This window comes from Siphateles boraxobius, unplaced genomic scaffold, assembly GCF_051911475.1.
Source record: "Siphateles boraxobius isolate OS27281-9 unplaced genomic scaffold, OSU_SipBor_1 13, whole genome shotgun sequence".
Lineage (NCBI taxonomy): Eukaryota > Metazoa > Chordata > Actinopteri > Cypriniformes > Leuciscidae > Siphateles > Siphateles boraxobius.
The window spans coordinates 682886-700618 of record NW_027508733.1 but is presented as its reverse complement, the minus strand read 5'-3'; the positions used below and the strand labels follow the sequence as shown (position 1 = coordinate 700618).

Genomic DNA, 17733 nt, shown 5'->3' with positions numbered 1-17733 from the left:
TTGTAAAAAAGTATTTTTTCAGGATAATACCTCTAAGAATATGATCATGAACTTATTTTTTTTGTCCTTTAACTTTTTCCCTGCCATTGATGGAATTTTACGACTTTCCATGTTTTCACTGTTATACGGTAGGGGGCGCTATTACATGTCTTTTGAAAGAGAACTGAATCTCTTTTTTTTTTTCTTGAGTGTATTTTTTGACACAATGTGATTTTCTCAGCTTTTTGTTCAAAAAGTTTTTTGTTTTTTTATGAAACTTACCCACATTCAAGTTTTGATAGAAAACGAATGCATGGCTAGAATAAAACTTTTTTTTGTTTTGTATTGTTTAAAAGCAGAGGCCCTGTTCTTTCTTTTGATATATTGCACATTCAGATAAAATTCTGGGGGCCATGAAAGTTTTGTGAAAATGATCAAAAATGCTTGTGCTGGCTGGAAACATTTTTAGTAAATGCTGGCGGGGAAAGAGTTGGACAGTAACTGGTTTGGTGGAGCAAGGCCAGCAAATTCCCCCTCTTGTCGCCGGCCCTGTATACAGTACACACACCGTAGGGGGAAATACAGGCACGGTGCGGCTGAGCTGAATATGGCAGAGCTAGGCTTGACACACTGAATATCACACTTGCAGGAACATTAGACACCATTACACTTCTGTATTGTGAAAAAAACAGCCTTGACATTCTGCTAAAAAGCCCCATTTGTGTTAAATAGAAAAAGAGTGAATCGTGTTTGTTACACCATGTGGGTTTATGATGATGGATTTGTCCGTTTTGGGTGAACTATTCCAATATAATGTAATATTATATATAATATTATATTTTTGTTGTCTGTTAAGCTGCAACCCCACTTTTGAAAAATCCCCAGAAATGGCATACCCAAACTAAAACACATACAGTTCATGAACCCTTTGTACTAAAAGCACAAGTATGATCTCATTTGAAAGCTCAGACCTGGCAGTTTATTGTAAATGTAGAATTAATTATTGTCATAATGAAGTTATAAGTAGCTTTAAAGTTTTGTAAAGTTATTAGAATTTTTTTTTATGAAATATCTTCATAAAAATAATATTGAAGTTGGGATTGTATCAATCTATGAATGCACAGCAGCTGAAGCCACATGTCTGACCATGTTATATTTAAAATCTGAAGATGACAAGACTAAAACTCTGTATTTAGTAAAATGTTTTTCAAGATCATGTCATATGACTTTATTTTAATTAGACTCTAAAATGCAAACTGATGTTTATTGTCATGTTCTAAGCATCTATTCAGTCTATTGTCTCTATTGTTTTGTGGTGCAAACGAGCCCCATTCAGTCTCAGTCTCCCCTGCACACATTCACACCTCTCCGGCCTGGTTATGGCTCTAAATATGTTTTTCTTTTGTCTTCATTATAATTACTTACGACTGGCTATTCACACTGTTTTAGTCCCTAATTTCTTTTTTCAAAGTTCTGGCTAGCATGTTAGCTTAGCACAACATCAATACACAACAATTTATGAGATTAAAACCATGTTTGTGCTCCAAACTTACTTTATAGCGCAAGTCGAGTGTTTTAAATAACCTTCTGTGATCTGATTTGGCTTCAGATAAAAAAATCAGACAGAAAATATATTATTTTATAGTATTCTGCACAATGATAAAGTATATATCGATTAGCATTACATTATAAATATAATCTATTATTATGAAAATACCTGACATGGCTTGAAGAACACAAGTAAATCAAATATCATTGCAATCATGTTTATTGTCTTCAAAACGTCTTTATCTGCATGTTACAGCGATCTCTGGAAGCTTTGTTTATGCCAGGGACTTCCTGGGATGTCACATGATTATGGCTCTTCTCCGTGTGTTCCATATATGGACTGCATGTGCACACGGCGCCCTCAGGCTGCCAGTATGGATAGAAAACACAGTACATCAGAGTATCCAGCGCTCGTAATGATTACATCGACCCATTTGGGTATAAATTCAATAAATATTATTCCTGTCTATATAAATCTGATGTAAACCTATGAGAATCTATCAATATTTCTCCAAATCTGCACATTTTTGAGCTAAAAGCCCCGAGGGACGTTGTTTTGTCAAGCGCTGTCATGACGACCGCACAGGAGTTTTTTTCCGAATGAGAGCGACTGACGCTCATAATTCATATTAAAGGTATCGACTCATTTTTTGATTACATAACTCCTGACACAAATTAAGACAAAACTGTCACTATAAGTTTCTCAGAATACAATGGTGGTCAAATACTGAAACTTGAGTCTTGTATCTTTTTAATGATGTATAGTTTGTCAAGGTAATAACTTTAAATCTGATAGTAACTATTTAAACAAAAAAACGCTTCAGTGCGCCGACGCTCTGGCAACGGTTAGGTTAATGAAGATACCAAGATACCGTACATTTGTTACCAAAGGTAAACTGAGTCTACTGTCTCTAAATATTGTTTCAGTGACTACTTCTGGAAAAGCAAAGCTGAACATTGTGTTGTGTGGATATAATACAACACTGAAGACCTCAGTGTCTAAAATACTTCGAGGGAAACCGAGTAAACCTCCGAAAGAGATGAGTAATGTTTGTGTGAAGAAAGAGGAGAAGATTCATGGACGGCAGATTACGGTAATAGAGCTTCCAGCGCTCACTCGTCTCTCAGAGGAAGAAGTGATGCGGGAGACTCTCCGCTGTGTGTCTCTCTGTGATCCTGGAGTTCATGCTTTTGTCCTCGTTACTCCTGTCGATTCACTGACCAATGAAGACAGAGCAGAAATGGAGAAGATTAAAATAATATTTAACTCCAGTGAGCACTTCATGGTGCTTTTCATTACTGAACTCACTGTTAACAAAAGTGTGTCAGATTTTGTAGCATCCACAGGATCTCAGAGCATCGTGAGTCTCTATGGGAATTGGTACAGTGTGATGGGGTTAAAGGATGATAGAAACTCTGGACAGATCTTAAATATGCTGGATTGTATAGATAGCCTGAAGACTGAACCCTATTCACTTCAGATGTATATGAGAGCTCCAGAGAAGAGAGTCAGAGATGAACTAGAGGAGAATCTCAGAATGAGAGATAAAGAAATCAAAGACTTACAGGAGAAGATCAAGACACTGGGTGAGTGAATTAATTTACTTTTCTGAATAAAGCATATTTGTGAGAATACAGTAACAAGCTTACAGTACCGTACCATACATTGACACCCTTTACCAATTTCAAGGAGAAAAAAATTGACTAAAAAATATAATTAAGGCAATATTAAGGCAATAATTCAGTACTGACCCTGCATCCCAATGTCCATACTATCCATCGTATGCAAGATTAGAATAATGTGTCTCAAAGCATAGTATGTTGAAAAGAGTATGCCAGAAGTCCCAGGATGTTCTACTATTTCCAGTAGATTTTGGAAGTGTGGATCCGTGCTCAATGTAATGGCTAATATTACTCACAACCCACTGCGCTTTGGAGGATTCGGTTCAGAACCACAAACCACAAACATGGCAGATGTCCGTGACCTGACTGATGGTTAGTGGAGCGTAGAGATAAAGTAGAGACGTTTAGATAAAGGAGTTTGAGTGACTAATAATCGCGGGTGGTGATGGCGCAATGGATAAGACACATGCCTTTGGTGTGAGAGACCCGGGTTCGAATCCACTGTGACACCAATGTGTCCCTGAGCAAGACACTTAACACCTTGTTGCTCCAGAGGCGTGCGACCTCTGACAAATATAGCAATTGTAAGTTGCTGTGTCAGCTAAATGAATAAATGTAAATGTAATCAACGTTTAACCTGATAAAAATTAATCTGCAACAACAATGTGAACATTTTATAAAGATATTTTGGCCATTGAATTTTAAATGGAATATTAATTAAAAATATGAGAAGAGTCTCCACATGAAAGACCCGCGACTATGGTAGGAAATTAAACTAAATTAAATGTGGATGATGTTAATCGTGACAAGATGATCGACAGGTCAGTTTGCGGTGACAGGATGCAAATAACTATGTCAAGTCAAGTCACCTTTATTTATATAGTGGTTTTTACAATACAGATTGTTTCAAAGCAGCTTTACAGAGATAACAGGAAAATAATGTTGTATTAATATTGTTAAATATAAAATTAAATGTCCCCAACTAAGCAAGCCAAAAGCCAATGGAGACAAAGGTGAAGAAAGGCGACAGTGAAGGAACCAAAACTCCATCAGTGACAGAATGGAGGAAAAAGCTTGGGAGAACCCAGGCTCAGTCAGTGGGCCAGTCCTCCTTTGGCCAATGAACGAACAGTGTATGATTATGATTCAGGCAGCATTATAGGTCAGAAGTCAAATGGAATCAGAACTTTCACAATATTTATCCAGTTCCATCTGTTTGGGGTCGGAGTCATCACGCCGGTATGGAGACGAGTTTGTTGAGATGTCCTTGAGGCCTTCACAGTGTTGATGAGGTTGGCACTTCAGGGATGCGATGTCATTGTGTCCAGGCACAGGTCCTTCATCAGATCTGGATACGGCCTGGATCCGGCGGACTGCGGTAAACCTCGGGATAAACAGAGAGGCTAATATTAGCGTAGACGCCATCCTTCTTATGATGTACCAAGTACATCAGGATTTATGTGAAGTGTTCCCGGTTCCGGCTGATCTAAACTATGCAGCCTAACATTGAATTATATAAGTATATAATGTGTTATGTGTATGCTAAGCCAAAGAGATGTGTTTTTAGTCTAGATTTGAACTGACAGACTGTGTCTGCTTCCTGGACAATGTTTGGAAGATTGTTCCAAAGTTTTAGTGCTAAATAGGAAAAGGATCTACCGCCAGCAGTCGATTTTGATATTCTAGGTATTATCAACTGGCCAGAATTTTGAGATCGCAATAGACGTGACGGACTATAATGCGTTAAGAGCTCGCTCAAGTACAGGGGAGCTAAACCATTTAGTGTTTTGTAAGTAATCAGCAATATTTAAAAATGTTTACGATGTTTAATAGGGAGCCAATGCAGTGTTGACAGAACCAGGCTAATATGGTCATACGTCCTGGTTCTGGTAAGCTTCTGTTGGACCAGCTGTAGTTTGTTTATTAAGCGTGCAGGGCAACCACCCAGTAGAGCATTACAATAATCTAGCCTTGATGTCATGAACGCATTAACTAATTGTTCTGCATTTTTAATTGAGAGCATATGACATAATTTAGATATTTTTTTATAATGAAAAAATGCGGTTTTACAGATACTAGACACGTGACTTTCAAATGAAAGATTGGTATCAAAGAGCACTCCCAGGTTCCTAACCGACGACGAGGACTTGACAGAGCAGCCATCAAGTGTTAGACAGTATTCTAGGTTATTACGTGAGGAAGTTTTTTGTCCAATAATTAGAATCTCTGTTTTTTCAGAATTAAGTAGTAGGAAATTACTAGTCATCCAGTTATTTATATCAGCTATGCATTCCGTTAATTTGGTGGATTGGTAAGTTTCGTCAGGGCATGAAGAAATGTAGAGCTGAGTATCATCAGCATAACAGTGAAAACTAATGCCATGCTTCCTAATGATATCTCCTAAGGGTAGCATGTACAGAGTGAACAGCAACGGTCCTAGTACTGAGCCTTGTGGTACACCCTACTGAACTTTGACTGATAAGACATCTCTTCATTTACTGCTACAAACTGATAACGATCAGATAAGTATGATTTAAACCATGCTAGTGCAATTCCACTAATGGCAACATAATTTTTGAGTCTATTTAAAAGAATGTTGTGGTCGATAGTGTCAAATGCAGCACTAAGATCGAGTAACACTAACAGAGAGATAAAACCGCGATCGGATGATAAGAGCAAATAATTTGTGACTCTAATGAGAGCTGTCTCAGTACTATGATACAGTCTAAATCCTGATTGAAAATCCTCGCAGATACCATTTCTTTCTAAAAAGGAACATAGTTGTGAGGATACTGCCTTTTCTAGTATCTTTGACAGAAAAGGTAGATTTGAGATCGTAGGATCAAGATAATGTTTTTTAACAAGCGGTTTAATCATAGCCAGCTTAAAAGTTTTTGGTACATATCCTAATGACAAAGATGAATTAATTATATTAAGAAGAGGATCTATGACCTCTGGAAGCATCCCTTTCAATAGTTTAGTCGGTATAGGGTCTAACATACATGTTGTCGATTTAGAAGATTTAATGAGTCTATAAAATTCACCCTCTCCTATAGCAATGAATGAATCGAATTTTTCGTCAGTGAGACTACACAGCATTGTCTGATGCGATACTGTAGTAGACGGTTGCATAGTTAAAATTTTCTCCCTGCTATTATCAATCTTGTAAGTAAAAAAGTTCATAAAGTTATTACTGCTGTGCTGCTTGGAAACGTCTGGGCTTTAAGCTTTATTTTTCGTTAGTTTAGCCACTGTTTTAAATAAATACCTAGGGTTTTGTTTATTTTCTTCTAATAGGGTTGAAACATAAGCAGATCTAGCAGTTTTTAAGGCCCCTCTGTATGCAATTGTGCTCTCTTTCCATGAAATGCAAAATACCTCTAGTTTTGTTTTCTTCCAGTTTCGCTCCATTTTCCTGGCTGCTCTCTAAAGGGCCTGAGTGTGCTCATTGTACCATGGCGTTGTACTATTTTCTTTAATCTTCTTTAAGCGCAAAGGAGCAACTGTGTCTAAAGTGCTGGAAAAGAGAGAGTTAAAAGTATCTGTCGCAATATTGAGTTCTTCTAAGCTATCTGGAATGCTGAGATGATGAAACTGATCAGATTATTTATAAAGCAATCTTTAGTGGCAGAAGTGATAGTTCTAACATATTTGTAACACAGGGTCGGCTTTGCACCCTTGGCTAAATGAAGTACACAAGACTAGATACACGCAATCCGAAATACCTCTAGTTTTGTTTTCTTCCAGTTGCGCTCCATTTTTCTGGCTGCTCTCTTAAGGGCCCGGGTTTGCTCGTTGTACCACGGCGTTGGACTATTTTCTTTAATCTTCTTTAAGCGCAGCGGAGCAAATGTGTCTAAAGTGCTGGAAAAGAGAGAGTTAAAAGTTTATGTTGCAATATCGAGTTCTTCTAAGCTATCTGGGATGCTGAGACGATGAAACTGATCAGGAAGATTATTGATAAAGCAATCTTTAGTGGCAGAAGTGATAGCTCTAACATATTTATAACACGGAGTCGGCTTTGCAGCCTTGGCTAAATGTAATTTACATGAGACTAGATAATGATCTGAGATGTCGTCGCTCTGCTGCAGAATCTCAACGGCATCAACATTGATTCCATGTGATAATATTAGATCTAGAGTATGATTACGACAATGAGTAGGTCCTGACACGTGTTGTCTAACTCCAATAGAGTTAAGAATGTCTTTAAATGCCAATCCCAATGTATATTTTACGTTATCTACATGAATATTAAAATCACCAACAATCACCAACTTTATCTGCAGCCAGTACTAACTCTGATAGAAAGTCAGCAAATTCTTTGATAAAGTCTGTATGGTGCCCTGGTGGCCTGTATACTGTAGGCAGCATAAATCTCAAATGTGATTTATCATTTACGCTAGATATTGTTAAATTAAGCGCCAACACTTCAAACGAATTATATTTGAAACTAGACTTCTTAGTAATTCTGAAAATATCACTATAAATTGCAGCAACACCTCCCCCTTTGCCTTTCATACGAGGTTCATATTTATAGCCGTAATCTTGGGGGGGAACAGACACAGTCTCTATATGATGATATCTAGGTGAAAGAGTCTCTATGTGATGTGGTTTATCTGACCTGACGTGAGACAGCTGGCAGACGGTCGGTTTAGCCAGTTTGTCTGCTTCCTTACCCGAGCCCCAGATTGTCATGTTTGAGCTCTAAGACTATGTGCCATATTACTAGAGAGAAGAGCAGCACCATCCCAGGAGGGATGAATACCATCTCTTTTCAACAGGTCAGGTCTGCCCCAAAAACTTTTCCAATTGTCTGTGAATTCTATATTATTTTGCGGACACCACTTAGACAGCCAGCCATTGAGTGATGACAATCTCATCACTCAGGCAAACAGGAAGGGGGCCAGAGCAAATTACAGTGCCTGACATCGTACTCGCGAGTTCACACACTGCTTTAACGTTAATTTTAGTGATCTCCGACAGGTGAAGTCGAACATCATTAGTGCCGACATGAATAATAATCTTAGAGAATTTACGATTAGCATTAGCCAGCACTTTTAAATTTGCTTTGATGTCAGGCACTCTGGCTCCCGGCAAACATGTGACTATGGTGGCTGGTGTCTCTATTTTCACGTTCTGTGTAATAGAATAGCCAATAACTAGGGCACATTCAACAGAATTCTCAGTGGGTACTGAGTAGGGAGAATCTGTTTGATGTTGTAATCGGAACAGAAGTGCAGTGTTTTTTCCCGCGACTACACCATCTCACGTCACCCAATTTCCCTGCTGCACAGGCTCTACTTCAGCCGGAACCGAACAATGTACAGTGTTCTCTAAGCTAATCGCATCCAAAGCAGTATCTAAAGCCCTTGCACTCTTACAATTAACCTCAATTAAAGTTTGGATGCGTGTATCTAGTTCTGAAATCTTCTCCGTCAGCCTGACTATCTCCCTGCATTTATCACATGTAAATCCTGTGCAGACAGCGAAGGCTATGCTATACATGTTACATTAAGTGCAAGTGACAATAAGAGGAGAAAATGACATGACTCACCGTGTTTGTTGACTGATTCTACTTACCACAGCTTTGATGGATTTGTAAAAGGCGCGAGATAAATAAATAAATAAATAAAGAGCGCATGGATGGCACGCTAACAGGCTAGCGAATTAGTATCTTGTTGTGCTAGCAACGATTTCGATTGAAGCTAGCGATGTCAGGTTAATATGTGATGTTGAGTAAGTTGTATTTAGCAGTATAAACAACCGGGAATGGTAGTAAATAATGATTCAAAACAGAAAGATATACGAAGGTACAGACACAAACCAACAGCAAGGCAGTCATGAGCAATCGAGCAGGAATCAAGCAATCGAGCAAATGTATCTTTATACACCACTCAAAACGTAGTTATGTATATTTTAATGGATTTCTGACAATAGATCCTCATAAATTTTACACACTGCACCTTTGAATCGATCTCTATGCACAGTCTGTGTCTATATTTGTCATGCTAGTAAGTGCTAAATCCCCACTTTTACAAAGGTATATTGTCGAGAACAGCACTAATGTAGCGCAATTTGCTGGTTTGTGTGGATGCAGTCAGTTTTGACTGCAAAAGATAAGGTAATTTGATTGGATGGTATGTATGGCATTTTAAGATTGAGTAAAATTAAATGAATGGCAAAACTCAGCAATTTGTTCTCAGTTTGAGAACCACTGCTGGAAATCAATCTGCACTTTGATCGTAGATTTAGTTGCAGTAATCAGCACAAGCGGTTCGTGACAGAACACAGACCAACTGATGACGCCTTCATTTAAGTAGAAAATCTCAAATGAAGATCGCTGAACTACCTTTCAAAGCCACTACCATTTTACCTGTTTTTACTTGATTTCACAACGATTACATGGGAGAGGTTAGAGCTTTCTCTTCAGTGTTTCCACAGGACTAAGTTCAGTTCAGCTAAGACATGAAAGGTTTTTAAAAAAAGTTAAAACCACAAATGTTAACCTAGTTTATTCCTTTGACAGTTCCAGAGGGTGTGAAGCTGAATCTGGTTCTGTGTGGGAGTGATGGATTAAAATCCTTCATATCAAACCTGATCCTGAAGCAGGGAGACAGAAGACCAGAGCTCAGCTCAGAGTGTGTGAGGAGAGACGTGGAGCTTCATGGACGTCTGGTGTCTCTAGTGGAGCTTCCAGCTCTGCTCAACACTCGTCTCTCAGAGGAGGAAGTGATGCGTCAGACTCTCCGCTGTGTGTCTCTCTGTGATCCTGGAGTTCATGTTTTCATCCTCACTATTCCTGATGCTCCACTTAATAATGAAGACAGAGCAGAAATGGAGAATATCCAGAAGATATTCAGCTCAAGAATCAACAAACACATCATGATCCTCATATACCAGAATTCAGAGGAAAAGACAGCAGAACTGAATGAAGAAACACAGTCTGTCATTAAGAGTTTTGGAGGACGACATCATTTCATTGGCCCTGACACACAAGTGTCCGTGTTAATGGAGAAACTAGTGCAGATGGTTGAGGCAAATAATGGTGTTTGTTTCTCTAAAGAGACATTGTTGGATGCACAGATGGAAAAACTGCTGAAATTCGAAGAAATGAAGAAGAGAATCCATTCATTACAGACATGGTTTCACTCAAAAGGTAATGATCAGAAAATCTGCATGGTTTTCACTTTTCATGATTGCAAAAGTCTACACAGATATGTGAGATAAAAAAATAACATATTCAGAGTTCAGAAGAAATAATATGATTAGCACATGTATTTTCTTGGCAAACTTCACTTAAAATTCAATATACTGTTATTATTTGATCTATCCTTAGATTCAAGAGAAAGTGAGGATGAAGTGAGGATTGTGCTGCTGGGAAAAACTGGAGTTGGGAAAAGTGCAACTGGAAACACCATCTTAGGAAGAGACGAGTTTACAGCAGTAACCGCTCATGAATCAGTTACTAAAGAGTGTCAGAGAGAAACGTGTGAAATCGGCGTCAGACATGTTACAGTGATCGACACTCCAGGAGTGTTTGATACTGAACTTACTAATGAGGAAATCCAGAGAGAAATCAGCCACTGCATCCCCATGATCCTGCCCGGACCACATGTGTTCATCATTGTGCTCAGTCTAACACAACGATTCACTCAAGAAGAAGCAACATCAGTGAAGATCATCCAACAGACGTTCGGTGAGAACTCTTTAATGTACACCATGGTGCTCTTCACCGGAGGAGATCGTTTGAAGGACAAAACCATTGAAGAGTTTCTGGGAAAACCTGGATCTCCTTTGATGAACCTGATTGACGCGTGTGGAAACAGAGTCCATGTGTTCAATAATAGTCAGACTGAAGACCGAACACAAGTGTCTGATCTACTGAAGAAGATAGACGACATGGTGAAAGAAAATGGAGACAGTTACTACTCATGTAAGATGTTCAGAGAGATGGAAAGAGAGAAAAGAGAAGAGGAATATAGAGAGAGAGAAGAACAATATAAAAGAGACATTAAAGAAAGAGAGGAACGAGAGAGAGAAATGCAAGAGGAAATGAAGACAGAACGAGAGGAATGGGAGAAACAGAAACAACAGGAAAGACGAATGAGAGAAGAAGATAATGAGAGATGGAGAAAGAAAGAACTGGCAATGTGGGATGAATATATTCAGAGAGAAGAACGATATAAAACAGAGATGAAAAGAGAAAGACAGGAATGGGAGAGACAAAAACAAGAAGAGAATGTGAGAAGGAAAAAGATAGATCAGGAAACATGGGATGAATATTATCAGAAACTTAAACAAGAGATAGACAGAAGACACGCAGAGAGAGAAGTTCTTCAGTCCAAACATGAAGAAGAGAAAAGGAGAATCAAGATGATGATGGAGGAAGAAAGGCAATACATAGAGGATCATGAGAGAGAGATACGAGAGGAGATGAAGAGAGAACGAGAGGAATGGGAGAAACAACAGGAAAAACAAAGAAGAGATGAAGAGGAGAACAAAACAAATAGATTTAATCAACTTTGTATGGGAGCTCCAGAGGGTCAGGACACAAATAGTAAGTCAAAATGATAACCAGCAATTTTGAAATTATTATGCCAAAATTAAATATTTGGGTTTAAAGAATACTCTGCTAATCACTATGAGTTGCTTTTCAACAATTTATGTGTTTGCTATATTGTTGAGTAAATATTTCACAGTTGGCACATTAAAGGGTCATTCCACCGGTGGAGACATGAATATGTATTGAAAGTGGGTCATATATGTAGTAGAATAGTATCTTAAATTTCTAATTTGGGACATTCTTGGCCGATAAAAGGCAGAAAATGACATTTTAGTGCTTGTGGACTGCAGACAACAATCCTCATAGTGCATTGCAATGCTCAGCTCCGCAGGCCACTCCCACTACTCCGTGCCGGCACAGTAGCTAGGATAACTGCAAGATATTTGTGCAATGAACCTGCCACGTTAGCGGGGGAGAGATATTGTTCGGTGTTGTTGTGGGGGGGAGGAGATATTGTTCGGTCTTGTTGACGAGAGAGGGGGGAGGGGGGCTTTACATGCGCTTCATAAGTCACACACGCACATTTACACACACATGCAAGGTCTCTCCCTCTCTGCCGAGCGCGCGCTACACGGTTTGGAGCTCGCGAGCTCGAGATTCCGGGAGATTTGAACTAATTTGCGGGCATCAGGGAGCCGCTATCAATATGCGGGAGACTCCCGGAACTTCCGGGAGACTTGGGATGTCTGCAATCTGCCCCAGCTCGAGCCATTGCGGGCTCCTCGTCCTCGTCTCGTCGGCCGTGGTGGCAGCAGCTTGAGCCGCCTCCTGTTCCTCCATAGCCCTCAGCTGCTCGTCGATATACTGTGGCTCATAAAGGTAGCCACAAACATCCGTTTATACCATAACTTCGTCAAAATCCAGATCCTCCATAATGCATCCGTCTGCGTATTCAGTACCTTCGTCCATATTTTCAAAAAGTTTCTGCCGGTGAAATCAAACGCACTGGCACTGATCTGTGATAGGTCTGTTAGCGCATTAGGTCCAACCCCCTATGGGCCGGTTTGAAAGGGTGGGATCTAGTGCTTGTAGTCTTTACAGAAATCCCCCCCCCCCTTTTACACTTCCTCCTACAATGACGTTGTCACAGTGTTGGGTTTGTGTTCCCCAGGTGTCCACTAGAGGTCCTCGTTATCACGGTGTCCTTCACTATTGACTTCATTTCCCAGCATTCTGTCTGTCACTGTCACTCATCAGTTCATTGCACTCAGCTGTTCCCCGTCATCATTGTTCCCAGCTGTTCATTGTTAGTCTTGTTAGATCTGTGTATATATTCCCTATCTGTGTTAGTATGTGTACGGATTCGTTGTTTAATGTCCCCACACTTCCGTTCCTGTTGTTGCTTCTCTCTCGTGTTTTGTTGTTTATTCTTGGACTGTCTTTGTTGGAATTTGACCCTTGCCTGGACTGGATGTGAGTACGGATTACCCCTTTTAATAAATACCTGCTATTGGATCTACGCTGTCTGTGTGTGTGTTCGTGACAGAACGAATCCGTCGTCACAAGATCCAGCGGTATGTTTTGCAACATCTCTTCCCCAGCCACCGAGCGGGAGAGAAGGGAGTTGTTTAAGGGGACCCGGTTGGTAAAGTTCCGTGGGACCCGTGGAGGTCGCCGCAGAGGAGGTGAAAGGGAGATGTATCATGTCCCGTCTCCACAGTCAGAGACTGTTCACGTCCCGTCTGCCCAGTCAGAGACTGTTCACGTCCCGTCTGCCCAGCGAGAGACTGTTCACGTCCCGTCTGCCCAGCGAGAGACTGTTCACGTCACGTCTGCCCAGCGAGAGACTGTTCACGTCACGTCTGCCCAGCGAGAGACTGTTCACGTCACGTCTGCCCAGCGAGAGACTGTTCACGTCACGTCTGCCCAGCGAGAGACTGTTCACGTCACGTCTGCCCAGCGAGAGACTGTTCACGTCACGTCTGCCCAGCGAGAGACTGTTCACGTTCCGTCCGCCTTCCTGGACCTGGACTATCTGGAGCGTCTGGCTCGGATCCTGGACATGCCCGTGTCTGCTGTTCCAGAGTCGGAACCAGTGTCTGCTGTTCCAGAGCCGGAGCCCAAGGCAGAGCCAATGGCCATTCCAGAGCCGGAGGCAGAGCCAGTGCCCGTTCCAGAGCCGGAGGCAGAGCCATTGCCGGTTCCAGAGCCGGAGGCAGAGCCAATGCCTGTTCCAGAGCCGGAGGCAGAGCCAGTGCTGTCTGCCTTCTTGGATCTGGACTATCTGGAGCGTCTGGTTAGGATCCTGGACATGCCCATGTCTGCTGTTCCAGAGCCGGAGGCAGAGCCCATGCCCGTTCCAGAGCCGGAGGCAGAGCCCATGCCCGTTCCAGAGCCGGAGGCAGAGCCCATGCCCGTTCCAGAGCCGGAGGCAGAGCCCATGCCCGTTCCAGAGCCGGAGGCAGAGCCCATGCCCGTTCCAGAGCCGGAGGCAGAGCCCATGCCCGTTCCAGAGCCGGAGGCAGAGCCAATGCCTGTTCCAGAGCCAATGCCTGTTCCAGAGCCAGTGCCTGTTCCAGCGCCTGAGCCAGTGTTTGTTTATGTGTTTGTGTGTGTCCTTGTTACCATTTCTGTTCTAGTGACTGTTCCTGAGCTGGTGTTTGCAGTTCCTGAGCTGGTGGCTGCTGCTCCAGAGGCAGAGCCAGTGCCTGTTCCAGAGCCAGTGTCTGTTCCAGAGCCGGAGGCAGAGCCAGTGTCTGTTCCAGAGCCGGAGGCAGAGCCAGTGTCTGTTCCAGAGCCGGAGGCAGAGCCAGTGTCTGTTCCAGAGCCGGAGGCAGAGCCAGTGTCTGTTCCAGAGCCGGAGGCAGAGCCAGTGTCTGTTCCAGAGCCGGAGGCAGAGCCAGTGCCTGTTCCAGAGCTGGAGCCAATGTCTGTTCCAAAGCCAGTGCCTGTTCCAGTGCATGAGCCGGTGTCTGTTGCTGTTCCTGTGCCATGGTCGCCCTCGCCCTGGTCTTTACCGCCCTGGCCGCCCGAGGGGTCTTCACCGCCCTGGCCGCCCGATGGGTCGCCTGCTTCGCCCTGGCCGCCCGATGAGTCGCCTTCTTCACCCTGGCCGCCCGATGGGTCGCCTTCTTCGCCCTGGCCGCCCGATGGACTGTCTGCTTCGCCCTGGCCGCCCGATGGACTGTCTGCTTCGCCCTGGCCGCCCGATGGACTGTCTGCTTCGCCCTGGCCGCCCGATGGACTGTCTGCTTCGCCCTGGCCGCCCGATGGACTGTCTGCTTCGCCCTGGCCGCCCGATGGACTGTCTGCTTCGCCCTGGCCGCCCGATGGACTGTCTGCTTCGTCCTGGCCGCCCGATGGACTGTCTGCATCCGCCCTGGCCCCCGGCTAAACCATCACCCCCTGTTTCTGTTCCCTTTCATGGACCTGGCCCCCCATCCCTCCCCCTGATCCTCCACCATTCCACCTCCCTCCTGAACTCTTGTGTTGTGTGTTTTGTCTTGGAGCGTCTGTTAGCCGCTCCGTAGAGGGGGGGTTATGTCACAGTGTTGGGTTTGTGTTCCCCAGGTGTCCACTAGAGGTCCTCGTTATCACGGTGTCCTTCACTATTGACTTCATTTCCCAGCATTCTGTCTGTCACTGTCACTCATCAGTTCATTGCACTCAGCTGTTCCCCGTCATCATTGTTCCCAGCTGTTCATTGTTAGTCTTGTTAGATCTGTGTATATATTCCCTATCTGTGTTAGTATGTGTACGGATTCGTTGTTTAATGTCCCCACACTTCCGTTCCTGTTGTTGCTTCTCTCTCGTGTTTTGTTGTTTATTCTTGGACTGTCTTTGTTGGAATTTGACCCTTGCCTGGACTGGATGTGAGTACGGATTACCCCTTTTAATAAATACCTGCTATTGGATCTACGCTGTCTGTGTGTGTGTTCGTGACAGACGTAAAATGACGATTTTTGCGTCATTGTAGGAGGAAGTGAAAAAGGTAAATAGAGGATTTCTCTCGTCTCAGGGGAAAATGAAAGAGTGTTGCACGACCATTCAGTAGTATGACTGGATTTCTAACAATGGAAAGCTTAATGCAAATGGCTGGAGTGTCCCTTTAAGAATCATCAGTCACAACAAAGAGCAATTAGAAGTCTAGGTCAGGTTATTTTACAGTGTAGCCACCATCGTTTTAAAAAAAATTATTTATAAAAGTAGGTTTGGGAGCAGTGGCGGCAGATCAATAGGAGACAATGGGGAGCCAGAGAAGAAGGATACTTTAACATGATAAAAATAAGTTAAATATATATTGCAAAATAATTATGAAATAATCAATTTAGTCATACTATTCCACTGGTTCCTATTAAAAATCATATTTTCCTTAGCCTAGAAATCTAGACGACCCTAGCGGCAGCAAAAATTATTTTGCAGCCACTGTAGTCTAGCAACTCTCTGTTGACTTTTGAGCTTGAAAAAAACAAAAACTGGTCAGGCCAATCAGATCGTGTATTAAATCCTAATTAAACACACCTGATCCAGCTAATCAAGGTCTTCAGGATTACTAGAAACTTCCAGGCAGGTGTTTTTGGAGCTGGTTGGAGCTAAACTCTGCAGGACAGTGGCCCTCCAGGATTGGAGTTTGACACATGTGGTGTATGGAGTCGGCGGGCGGGCTTAACATAATGACGACAGAGTTGCGACGGTTCACTGCTACTTGAAAACAAAGAATGGCTGCGGCTGCTGCTGGCGAACAGCGGTCTTTCGATTTGGCTTTGGTCGCGACCCTGGAGGATTTGAAGTTAAACTTTTCTTTGAAACAAGAACAAAGAATGGCACTTGAGTCATTTTTCTCGGCAATACTTAACGTTAGTCGTTTCTTCTGTTTTTCAAAGATGCTTGATGAATGCACAAGCACGCCCGCAATTCTCATATTTTTTTTCACAAAAACAGCAACAGTCATTGTGCTCCATTCACAACACACCATACGCGAAACACTCCCCCCGTCGCTCTGACTACGTCTCCTTCTTCGTTGCTCTGGTTGGTTGTAGCGCTATCCTATTGTGTGCAGAGGGAATTTGAAAGACAAGCGTTTATCCCGCCCCTCGGATTGAGGCATGCCAACGGTGAGTTCCCAGACCTAACATCTTGATGTGGGTCTGAAATGCCAGGCTATATTTTCCTATTAAAAATAAGAAAATCTAAATGGATCCTCCCACTTTTGATTTTAGCGAATCAATATTGTTTTTATATATTTTGGCCTCATGTGATTGGACCATTCTCTGTTTCTTCTAATTCCCCCAGAAGACTCATCCCTGGAACAAAAATAATAATAATAATAATAATCTACTCATCCTTTGGGGAAAGAGGGATTAAATCCTTATAGTCTGCCCTATTTATATGGCTCAACCACTTGAAAGTGACTGCAGCTTGCTGTTTTTTCAAACTTCTTTTGGGGTTTTGAGCTTGGAGCTCGAGCCGAGCCTTCAAGCACTTCGAGGACAGCAAGCCAATATTGTTTACCATTAACTATTAAGACTGAATGGGCAGGCGAAGTTTTGATATTAATTTCTATACATAGGATCATGAGAAGCCTAAACATTCAGTCCTGTCAATCATCATTACGAGCGTATATCCCCCTGCCCCTCCCCATCTGTTCCTTCACTGCTCTTATTCTTTCTCTGTGCAGTACCATTATAGGGGGGTTTGAGCTTGGATCTTGAGCTGAACCTCGGGTTCAATCCCCCTTCAAAAACAGCAAGCCAAGTTTGTTTACGATTAACTATTAAAAGTGAATATTCTGAAACGCTTTACAGTTTTTCACGATTGCTAACAAGCATTTACCATTACTTTAAGTACTTTAAGCAACACACCTATTTCACACAAATAGCAAAATTTTCAAAATTCTAAGTTTTTGTTGGGTTTTGAATCTTATTTGGCATTCAATTATGATACTTTTAATAATATACTACTAAAACTATTCATAAGAAGAAGAATAATAATGTCAAAATATGGCTTGGTTGTAATGAAGCGATACTAGATAGATGAGAAAAATCTAATAACAAACTCTGGAAACACAACTTTCACCATGA

At 42.1% G+C, this 17733-nt stretch overlaps 1 protein-coding gene across 1 annotated transcript in view; it reads left to right on the top strand.

The window, feature by feature from the left end:
• Positions 1 to 17733, top strand: part of LOC143735698 (uncharacterized) — a 50346-nt gene that overhangs the window by 16126 nt on the left and 16487 nt on the right. The window contains exons 4-6 of the mRNA XM_077225862.1: positions 2455 to 3114; positions 9677 to 10306; positions 10487 to 11707. Of these exons, the coding sequence (XP_077081977.1) occupies positions 2455 to 3114; positions 9677 to 10306; positions 10487 to 11707 (2511 nt within the window). The remainder of the gene's footprint in view (positions 1 to 2454; positions 3115 to 9676; positions 10307 to 10486; positions 11708 to 17733) is intronic.